Source organism: Camelina sativa, chromosome 5 (genome assembly GCF_000633955.1).
Source record: "Camelina sativa cultivar DH55 chromosome 5, Cs, whole genome shotgun sequence".
In the NCBI taxonomy this organism is placed as follows: domain Eukaryota; kingdom Viridiplantae; phylum Streptophyta; class Magnoliopsida; order Brassicales; family Brassicaceae; genus Camelina; species Camelina sativa.
In genome coordinates, this window is record NC_025689.1 from 25,821,594 (window position 1) to 25,833,915 (window position 12,322).

At 34.8% G+C, this 12,322-nt stretch overlaps 1 protein-coding gene across 1 annotated transcript in view; it reads right to left on the reverse strand.

The window, feature by feature from the left end:
- LOC104787591 (probable S-adenosylmethionine-dependent methyltransferase At5g38100) overlaps window positions 11,473-12,322 on the reverse strand; it is a 25,073-nt gene continuing 24,223 nt past the window's right edge. Inside the window, exon 3 of the mRNA XM_010513199.1 lies at window positions 11,473-11,904. Within this exon, the coding sequence (XP_010511501.1) occupies window positions 11,572-11,904 (333 nt within the window). The 3' untranslated portion in view covers window positions 11,473-11,571. The remainder of the gene's footprint in view (window positions 11,905-12,322) is intronic.

Sequence of the window (12,322 nt, forward strand, 5' to 3'; positions counted from 1 at the left end):
AGTATAAGAAGTAAGTTCTTGAGTCAGGTAAATGAAGAGTATGAATAAGAATAATCTGCAATTGAGTGAGTTCCCTGTTTTCAAACCTCTTTCACAGGTCTAAGTTTCTGTTTTGCTTGAGGGCAAGCAAAGGCTAAGTCTGGGGGAGTTGATATATCATGGTTTTTGTGGTTTTTAACCATGATATAAGGAGTCTTTTAGAGTCTTTTGATTTGTTTTCTAGGATGTTTTTGAGTCTTTACAGGTTTTCTAGGATTTTGGCATGAAATGAGCAAAATGGAGCAATTAGAGATATTTTGGAGCAATTCATCAAGAAAGAGAAGTTGGAATCGGATCAAAGCATGAGCATTGATCGACACCAAGATTTGGAGCATCGATCGACACCCTCTTCAGACGATGAAGAATAACAAAATTGGAAGTTTTACAATTCTGCCCCAAAGTCTTCCAAAATTGCAACATAAGTCCCTAACGTGTTTTAGGACACATATATATATATATATAGTTTTTAGGTTTTTAAAACTCTTAAGTTATTTTCTAGCAAGTTTTATTTTTCTGCAACCCTGTGAGATTTTGAGAGCTTTTTGGGGAGAGAGAGATCTGCTTTGTAGAGAAGAATTCTTACTCTCCTTCTTACTCTTTTTAATCTCTATTGCTTATTATTCAGAAAGATGTTTTGTTCTTCATTGATTATGTCTGAGTAGTTTGCTTGTTAGGTTTAGGGTTTTTCACAGGGATTTTATGAATTATTAGATCTGTTTATTTAGGATTCTTTATCTATCTAGATCTTCATCTTAGGTTGTTCTTCATATTAATTCTTGATTGATCACCTATAATTAATAAATTAGGAAAATAAATTGATATGAGAATATGATTGATTTTCCTGATAAAAACCTTTTGATGAGCAAAATTATTTCTTGCAAAGACATTTGATTTAATAATTTTGTGAACAATCTAAACCTGATTTTATTGCTGATTTTTAACCTAGAATGTTACAAAGAGATTTGGATTTTCTGGTTTTAAATTTAGATAATATTTGCAGTGAGAACTGATTTATTTTACAAAAGTGTTTAGAGTTCTAGATCTGTTCTTAATTGTTTGAATCCTATTTATTTCCTGATTTAATATTTCATAATTACCTGAGAAATTCCCTAGGCCTAGCTTTGTGACCATCTGAATTTACACAGCTTTTATTTAATATTTTGCATTGCTTTTCTTTATTTAAATCAATTTGTTTAGCATAATTATAAAACTCTATAATCCATTTTGTAGACTTGAGTCCTTGTGGAATTCGACCCCTAAGTATTACAGTGATCTCTTAATTTGAGAGAGTCAGGGTTAAATTTGAGCATATCAATAGCTCTTTGCAATGTCCTCTACAAGATAATTTCCAAGTGTTTAGTCCAGAGATTAAAACCACATCTAAATGGAATTGTTTCTGAAGCACAAGCTGCTTTCATTCCAGGATGCATAATCCAGGATGCATTCCCTGAAAGTTCGAAAACGTGTTTCACAAACTTATATGGCAGTAAAGACGGATGTTAGTAAAGCATATGACAGAGTTGAATGGAACTTTTTACAAACAACACTGCAACTTTTTGGTTTTTGTGATCAATGGATTGCTTGGATAATGTCAGCAGTAAAATCGGAAACTACTCTGTATTGATCAATGGTGTTCCTTATGGCAATATCAGACCAGAACGGAGAATTCGTCAGGATGACCCTCTATCATCATACCTAATTATACTCTGCTCTGATATTTTAAGACATTTGATAACTTCAATTGCAAAGTATGGAGATATTAGGGAAATCAAGATAGGAAATGGAGTACCAAGAATCACTCATTTGCAATTTGCTGATGATTCCCTATTTTTTTGTCAAGCAAATAGACGAAACTGTCAAGCTCTGAAGGATGCTTTCGATATATATGAATATTACTCAGGTCAGCAAATAAACACATCAAAGTCAATCATAACTTTTGGATCTCGAGTATATAGTGCAACTCAGGACAAATTAAAGGTGATTCTTAACATACCAAATCATGGCGGAGGAGGAAAATATTTAGGTCTTCCTGAACTGTTTGGAAGAAAGAAGAAAGAGATGTTCACTTATATTATCGACCGTGTGAGAAAAAAAACCTCTCATTGGAGCAACAAAACTCTATCACCTGCAGGGAAGGAGATAATGATGAAATCAGTTACAGTTTCCATGCCCGTATATGCTATGTCGTGTTTTAAACTACCAAAGGGGGTCACTTCAGACATTGAAGCTTTACTAATGAACTTCTGGTGGAAAGGTAATGCTAACCATCGAGGTATTCCTTGGATATCATGGAACATACTAAAATACTCAAAAAAGGAGGGTGGACTAGGATTCAGAGACCTTGAAAAGTTCAATGATGCTCTATTGGCAAAACAAGCGTGGAGACTACTAAAATTTCCTAATTCTCTCTTTGCAAAAGTCATGAAAGCACGTTATTACCCAGATGATAAGCTTTTGGATGCGAAAGAACGTAAAAATCAATCTTATGGATGCTCTTCTTTACTACATGGACTTGACTTGATAAAGAAAGGAACACACTTCTTGATTGGAGATGGTAAATCGATTCGACTAGGTATTGATAATGTCTTGGAGGGTAAGCCACCCCAACCATTAAGAACAATTGATCCAAACTGCAACATGACTTTAGATATTTTGATAAAAAGGACGGGAACTCATCGCACTTGGGATACACAACAATTAGACACCATTGTGAATCCAGAAGATTACGCAGCTATCAAAAATGTGTATTTATCTCAAGTAGAAATAGAGGACAGGTTAATCTAGAACTATACACTTTCTGGCGAATATACAGTCAAATCAGGTTATTGGTTTCTCACTCACAACCCCCTTTGATTCAAATCCCGCACCAGACATTCCTCATGGTTCGATTGATCTAAAGAATAGGATTTGGAAACTACAAATATTACCAAAAATCAAACACTTTTTATGGCGGGTTCTCTCTAAAGCCCTACCAACAACAATCCATTTACGTACTAGAGGTATGTGTATTCCTGCTCTCTGTCCAAGATGTAATCAAGAGGATGAATCAATTCTCCATGATCTGTTCACATGTCCCTTCGCAAGAATGGTTTGGCGCATGTCAGGCATTTCATCGCACATCAATCAACTGCACACGGATGTAGAATCTTTTATTCAAACTATTCTTAATCTACCGACACATGAAAACAACACTCATGATTCACTTTTGCCTTTCTGGATATTGTGGCGAATATGGAAAGCTAGAAATACTTTAGTCTTTGAAGGAATTTGTGAAGGGCTTACAGTAACGGTTTTAAAAGCTCACTCTGAAACAAGAGACTGGACAAACAACCCCTTATTCTCTGGAAGTCCCAGTCGTAACAATTTGACGCCAAACATACATACTTGGTCACCTCTTACTTTTCCTATGATTAAATGTAATTTTGATGCAGCTTTTAATGTTCATAGCCATATCACAACGGGTGGATGGATGATCAGAAACCATCAGGGAGATCCTCTAGTTTGGGGAGCATCAAGACTACTACCTTCGGAATCAGCTTTAGAAGCAAGCAAAAACTCTTATACTAGCCCTCCAACATGCATGGATTCGAGGTTATACTTCGACAATATTTGAAGGAGACTGTGAGACGCTTGTAAAACTTGTTAACGGACAAAAAGAAAATGCTTCACTATCAAATCTGCTTAGAGACATACAGCTTTGGCGATTGGAATTTCGGTTTTGTGCTTGTACTTTTATAAAGAGATCATGTAATTCAATTGCTCATTCTCTAGCAAAATTTGGTTGTCAAAATGTCGAATACTGTGTTGATTCTGTCACAAAGCATGTTTGGTTATTGCAACTACTTTGTAATGATTCAGTTTAAATCAATATATATTTTTTTGAAGAAAAAAATAGAATTAAGGAAAAACAGCTAAAAGTAGGTAAATTATGCCCCATTTATATCAAAAATCGTTTGATAATAAATTTGCGATATTTTTATATAAATGTTAACTACAAACTTGGACGTGTCAAATTGAACTAATACATCATATTTAATCATTCGTAGATCAGAATAATATAAAACTATTCACCTAGTGCTAATGCCATTTTTAAGGACCAATCTATTCCTTGTTTTTGCGGAATATTTATTGATCTGGGCAAAATCTTTTAAATTATGGTTTATTGTCCATACTCTCAAATATATGTATTTTTTGTTTAGATAAAATTTCAGTTTTGCTCCTCTGTATATTCTCCTTCCTTCTCTTCACGAGTCACGACACAACATCAACAGTTTTTTTTTCTGCCTTCGATCAAAATCGTTTTTCTTCTTCTGACCAAAACCATGGCTTCTCTACTTCCCATCACACCATCTCCGCCACTTTCACCATCACACCATCTCCGCCACTTTCAACACCAGTAATTTGGCCTCCAAAACACAAAATCTCTTTTAACCAAAACTATAGCTTCTCTCATCCAATAAATCCAAAACCATAGCTTTTTTTATCCATTCAAAACCTAAGGGATACTATCTAGTGAACCCAAGGGTTTCAGACCATAAACTCTAAACCAATCAAAATTTCCTTCGATTTTCATGAATCAAATGAAGAAACTACAGAGAAGGAGAGATAATCTGACCATTCACGGCGGTTGGTAGACAAGAGAGAAAGTGTAACACCCATATCGTTGCAAAAGACGGAACAACATGTAAATGTAACACCCGCGAACCAATTTTTGGTAATTTGGTAAGGGTGTCGATCGACACCTTCTAGTGAGGCATCGATCGACACCAGCTGTGGCCGGTTTGGTTGGTTCAATTTTAATTGTCCGGTTTGCGTGGTTGGTTTAGGGAATCCCTAAAATCGAGTTTTTAGAGGTAGAAAACGACCTAGAGTCGTGTTATTTTGTATTATTCGCCGTTTTTGAGAGAAAAGCAATAGAAAAAGTGTTCTTGAGCTTTTGGGAAGAGATTGAGAGATTCCTTGCTGTTCTTGGGAGATCTAAGGCTGGGAAGGTGTTAGAAGCTTGCTAGGAGTGAGGGAATTCGTTCTTGTTGGTCAGAATCTTCTTGAAAGAGGTGAGTGCATGACCATGGCTTATCTAAGCTAAGATCTCTAGATTCTATGTGATTTGGTGCTTATGTGGTTGTTTCTTTGAGTTCTCTATGGTATTTCGTCACTGTCTGGGCTGGGTTTGGCTTCTGGGAGCGCATGGAGCGGATTGGAGAAGATTGGAGGCGAGATTCGGAGTTTCTGATCGAGGGAAATCGCTGCTCGGCATCGGTGTCGGTCGACACCAGTTGGGGTGTCGGTCGACACCAACGCGAGGACGGCTCGGGACTTTGGCGAGTGTCGATCGATGCCATGTGGAGGTGTCGGTCGACACAAACTAGGGTTTTCGGGAGTGTCGGGCAGGGTGTCGGTCGACACCAGATAGTCAGTGTCGATCGACACCATCTGGTGTCGTCGACACCCCTCTTCCAGTTACGATGGATGTTGCATGCTTGTATATTGCCTGGTTTGTTTTATTGATTGTTGTTTGTGGCATGTAGAGATCTTATTGCTTGTGTATAGCCCAGTAGATGGGAGGATTGCCTCACTAAGACTATGTACATTGGTTATAATATTCAACACCCTCCACCTCAATTTTTTACAGTCCACATCATCTTCTCTTTCTTCCACCTAATCATTCAACATCCAATTCAATTTTAATCTCTACAATGGTTTTGCTTAATAAAATTAAACACTTTACCCCACTATTTTTATTTCATATTTTTATTTTATTTTATAATATTATAACTATATATTTATAACAATGATTGATTGAAATTAAATTAAAAATACTAATATTTACGTTTTAAAGAAATATGTTTTAAAAAATGACATTTTTTCTATGTGTGAATCAAACAAAGTAAGTCTCTATGTATAAACAAGAAAAATGATAAATTTTGATATTAAAAACATAAAAAGATATACTAGTTTGTTATAAAATAATTAATCTTTAATAGTTAGGGTGAAATAAATAAAATTTAAAAGTCCAATGTCCAATAATAAAATTACAAATGTCCCCCTCTCAAAAAAAGTGTGGGCATAAAACATAAATTTTTTTGTTTGAGCGGATGTGTTGCAAACTCTATTGACTTCTCATGTAAAACAATGACACATGGCATAGTGGTCCCAAATTTGGTGTATTTCAACTAGTTGAATTTTTTCAACTACGATTAATCCACCTCAGATTTTTTATTTTTTCAACACCCTCACTACAAGCATTAAACTGTTGAAATATTTTTTCAACAAGCCCATTGTAGATGGTCTAAGTATTTGTGATAATACTTACGCATCTCAATTGTTGTTTGTGGTGTGCAGGTAAAGGCAAAGTGTGATCGTGGAATCCAGGCAATGAAGAGGAGGATGTTCTAGGGACTTGATTGGATGTTGTCTGGCATTGTTAGGTTGCTAGAGTTGAGTCATTAGAAACATTGTTAGGTTGCTGGTTTCATGTTTTCTGATGATTGATTATTGGATATTGCTTATGCTATGGTATTGGTTTATTATTGGTATTGAGTATTCTGCTGTTGAATGTGTTTGTGGTTAGGTGGCTAGTGGGTATGGGACCACTAGCTGTAGATTATTATATTATATTATATTTATTATTTATTATTAAAAAAAAAAAGGGTCGGTCGTTTCAGTAAACCATCCGGTTTGGCCAAACGAACAAACTTCAAACTACAACTCTTGAACTTACTAACCTGGGGAAAAGGGAAAGAAGAGGGTGAGTAAACAAGTTTACTCAGTGAGGAGATCAAACTCTGCCCACTGGACATACAATAATCATGTTCCAAATATAATCAACAACTATTACTTAGCATAGATTCATAATGTTTATCAAGCAAACAAACAAACAAACAAACAAACAAACAAACAAACAAACAGCTTATTTCTCCTCAGTAACTTTCATCTTATTTTATGCACTTCTGTGGCAACTACCACATACAAACATTTCTGTTTCTTTACATTACTTAATAAGTTTTATTTTACTTATAGGTTTGGCCATTATCACTTTTTCTGGCTCCCAAACCCCCTTTTTTAGAAGACCACGGCCAATAGCTAGATTCTTCCCCTGCTCGTCAGCGGTTTATGACCTGGAATGAACCCGTCGGTCCATTACAGTCCAACATCCTCAAATATTCTTTCCTTTCTCATTCTCATTATACGTTCATAATATTTTGAAATATAATGTATATATTAATTCGTAACATCAAATCTTATTACTTATGTGCTTCACATATATCATGTTACTAACAACCTACTTTACCATTCACACAAATCCACATAAACACATTCAATCAACAAAAAATTTGTGAGTCTATACCCAGCAACTATTGAAAAGTATATAAGGAAAAGATTACTACATATACGCAAATACCACCCTCACCTTAGCCATTAAATTTAATCCTTGGTTTAAAAATAGCAACAACAGAACCCTGCTTCAGCAACAACCCTCAATCTGCAGCGGTTGAGATTAACCGATCAATGATTATTTTTTTTTTTAATCGTCTGTGATATATAAAGAAAAGTTGAAATACAATGTTTAATCACAATCTGTCCAGACTTCAAACGAGAGGATTTGTAAGATCTGTAAACTCTCCAAACACCAAAGCAAACATTGTAGTTCTGCAGCAATTCTATTCACTGTCGGTAGAAACGCATGCCGGGAATGGAACAGAACATCACCTACATGATTCCTAAGAATCCAAGCTCCCCCCGCATAGTGCTGACTACTAGCCCAAGATGCGTTAATATTACATTTCAGTATTCCAAACGCTGGTTTAGTCCACCTCTTCTGTGACATACCCCCTCGCATAATACCCACAACTGACCTTTGCTCTTGCTTCTGCAACTCATTCAGTTTTAACCATTCCTCAGCATCCGCCACCGCACCTGCAATTAACACATGATGGTCCTGCAGCTTGTTATTGAAAACCATCCCATTACGAGCCTTCCATATCTCCCATAAAATCCAAGGTATAGCAAGGCGTAGGGACGATGGTAGATCAGTATTAGTAATAAGCCTCAAACAATGACCAATGTTCTCCGAGACCGAAGTAGAGAAACCTTGGACAGGCAAAGGTAGAGCAGTAGCTGACCAAACCGTTGACGCCACAGGACAAAGGAACAGAGCATGTGACACAGTTTCGTCGGCAGATCTGCACACCTGACATATCGGATTAACTTGTAGACCATGATTCCTCATGCAGTCCGCAACTGCTATAGCACCTGAGAGGACTCTCCATAGAAACATTCTTATTTTTGGAGCTGTCTCAACTGTCCAAACCTTTTGTTTTAGTTCATTCAACACTCGTGAGCCCTCTGATTCGCCACCCGGGACCTCCATAGCTTTAGAGCTCAACCAATAACCACTCTTTACTGAGTAGTGTCCATTATTCGTATACGCCCATACCAACCTATCTTGAAGCCGCGTATCCGGGGGAAATGATCTTATTTTGATAACATCACAGGGGGGAACAAAATGAAAATTATTTTTTAGCTTAGGAACTTAATAAATAAAATAATTTGAAAATATATAATACATATACATATATAATATTATTAGTGTTTTAATTCAACTATTTAATATTTCTCTTTTGAATTTGTGTTGTTTTAAATATTCTGTATGATATAAGTTTTATGTTTGGTGTTTTATTACCTATATACATATATATCTAGATATATATACATACGTTTCCAAAACGTTTCCATTTCATAATTTTAGAAAAAAATCATTTTCTATTTCCAAAACGTTTTGCTTCGGCGTATCCGTTTCCGTTTTCATGCAATCTAGATCCTTGTTTTTGCTAAAAAGTATTTGACCTATTTGATTATGTTTTTTTAATATCAATAGTGGAAAAAGATTCTCTTTTGGATTACTAATGTAACAGTTTATATATGATTTCGTAAAGAAGAAAAAACAAGAATAAGAAAATATGAATTTGCATATGAATGAGAATATCCCTAAATCGATGAATGGGCAAGAGAACGATAAATGAGAAAGTAAATCAATGTTGATTTTGCCCTATATATTCTCCAATTCTTTTTTAGAAATAAATCAAATTATTTTTAAATTTTTTTTTATAATTTTGCAAGATTAAAAAAATATGGGGTTAGAATGGGATTTTAAATATATTATAGCCTATATAACCAAACATAAATATAGAATGCATAAATAGACAATAATTTAGTTATTTATCTTTTATTTTTAATTTTCCCTTTGTTAATTCCAGCAAAAATATTTTGCATATCTTAATAATCGATGTGGATGGAAAACACATGTTGATATCATGGACAATATAATTATCACATAAAAATAATTGAAATACTATCGACGAGGTCCATCCCCTTTACATGCGGAGTTACAAGCGCTTTTGTGGGTTATGGAATCTTTGCTTGCGGTAGGGGCGGATTGTCAAACTTTCGAGACAAACTGTGCAGAACTGATTGCGATGGTGCAGCTACCTGAAAATTGGCCAGCCTTTTCAAACCAACTGGAAGATTTCTCCTTGCTCCGAGCTTCCTTTCCCTCCTTCACTTTGACCAGGATTTCCCGTGAGTCCAACGTCAGAGCCGATTGTCTTGCACGCGCCTCAAGATCTTTATTTTCTGAAATTTCATTTGTAAACTCTTATCTTCCAGTTTGGGCAACCAATTTTGGAGTGATATTTTAATTTATTTAATGTTTGGTTGAAAAAAAGAAAAAAAATAACTGAAATAGATCAAAGTTTGTTCACTAAAACTAAATTGTATAGAATTTCCATAAGAGATAAAATTAGTAAAACATTTTGTTGTGTTCAGTTCCATAAATCACCTATTTCTACTTTTTATTTTTCTATCTAAGGGGGTTATTGGTTTTATGATTTTAATAGATTTGGAAATCAAAACAAGAATCATGTGTTATTCAATCATTGATTTTTAAAAACTTATTAAAATTATGTGTTACCGATTCTATGATTTATAAATACTTGCTAAAATTTCATGTTATTCGTTTAATGATTTGTTTTTAGATTACAAAATCCACTTTATGTTCTAAGGAGGGGGTGAGTTCAATCTAAAAGTGACTTGAGTTTTTATGAGATTTCAAATGATTTTGATGATTTTAGGAAAGTTGATATGATTTATTGTAATATTCTTTCAAATCCAACCTAAAACCATGAGATTTGGATTTATGTATTTTTAACTAAAAAAATTCTCTCAAACCCTCCAAAATTCCTAAAAAATCATTAAAATCCAAATTCACAAACTGTTTTAAATAACAGTGGATTTTAAGGTAGATTTTAAAATCACTAGTTGAATAATAGTGGATTTCATTAGACTTTTAAAAAATCTATGATTGAAAGTTTGTAAATTTTACACAAATCACTGAAAATGTCAAGTTGAATACAACCCCTAAAAGGATTTGAAAAAATAGAAGGATTTAAATTCAATTCAAGAAGAAAACCTGTTATTTCAAAATACATGTGTTTTGATTTTCATAATTTTATAATTATATATGGATTTAAAAATCATTCATCCAATTACAGCTAGATAACTATATCCAAATATCGATAACAATGTAAGAAATTAGTCTTTTATTACAAACATAATTAATATTGCACAAAAAACATTGGTCAAATTTATCATTCTTACCAATTTACCTAATAAAATGCTTTTAGACTTTTAGAATAGGTGAAGACCCTTCGCCAACCATGGGGATGCAAATCTCCATCGAAGCTTATTCGCTTTACACACAGAAGTGGAAGCACTAGTGTGGGCGATGAAGTTAATGATGGAAGCAAACAAAAGATGTGTTGTTCGTAACTGACTGCTCAGATTTGGTAAATATGATGTATTTCCCAGCCGAGTGGCCAGCCTTCTCAACCTACCTAGAAGAGATACAAAATGACAAGAGGAGTTTTTTTTTACTTTTCTTTAATTTTAGTTTCTGGTCAAGCTAATATCAAAGTGGATAGTTTGGCACGTAACGCACCAAACCGCTTTTGAAGTTTTGGCAAGCGATATTCTTTCGCATTGACTGATCTAAACAAATCAAATAAAGTTGTTAAAAAAAAAAGACTTTTAGTGTAGATTGTAAGTGTACTGTAAAGATTGAAAGAAATATACATTTGATAAGAAAATAAATAAAAAGGTGTGTCGTCGATTTTTCCATACGAAATAAGTGTTAGAGTTGGAAATATTTTAATTTGCGCAGAGGATAGGAAATTAGGAACCGAAACGTGAAATCTTGAATTCAAACTCTGCATTGGCCAAACTAAAATAAAAATATATATGGAACAACGTTATAAAAGGATCTTAGTATTATTTATAAGCTCAAAGTGAAGTTTTATATTAATTTATAGAATAAGGGAGAATACAAAGATGCAAAGACAAAACAGCTATAAGAAAAAGATGACAAAGTAAAAAAAAAAAAAAAATGACAAAGTACCATGATATCGAGGAAACAAGATGAAGCAACGATGGGCGTAAAACACATTAATTAGTACATCAATATATTTGGATCATAGATTAGTTCTTGCGAAGCACGATGAGGTACTGCATTCCAGGTTTGGCATTCTCGAGACGAGAAATATGTTCGCGCGTCTTGATCTCGACAAGCTCAAAGGCTTTCCTCATGATCTCGGTCCCAAAATGTGCTGCAATGAACGCTCCATAAAAGGCTTTGACGGACATGGCCAATATCTTGAGGTCTAACGGAAACTCATTTTTAGGGTGAATGATATCCTCAAAAACCTCGATTGTGAACTTCCCATTCCCCTCAATGATTTGCCTGATCTCGCCTTGTTCCGCAAAGTAATTTGAGGTTCTGAAAGTGTCCACCTTTTCTTGCTCGGTGACACCCTATTTAAAACCAAAAACAAATTAAAAAAAAAGATACGTAAGTTCAGTACTTATGTAATTGTAGATAGTAGGTAATACTTTGAAGATGAAATTATATTTGTACTTGTTTAGCAAGATCACTAAGAGATTCTCCGATAAAATCCACTACTATTCCAATACGGGTCTCGGACTTCTTAACTCCGTCTCTTAGACACGATCCTAAAAGCAACATTAGTCCCGCGGGCACGAGCTCTTCAGCTCTAGCATCCAATAGATTCTTGGTATCGATAGAGTACTGATCAAGATATGCTTTCTTGACTGCTTGGTTAAACCCGGTGCAATGCATGTCTTTGTTCCACAACGGAGACTCACGGTCCATGATCCCTTTAGGGACCTTGGAGGTGAAATGGAATGCGTGACTCATGACTCCGATGTGGAA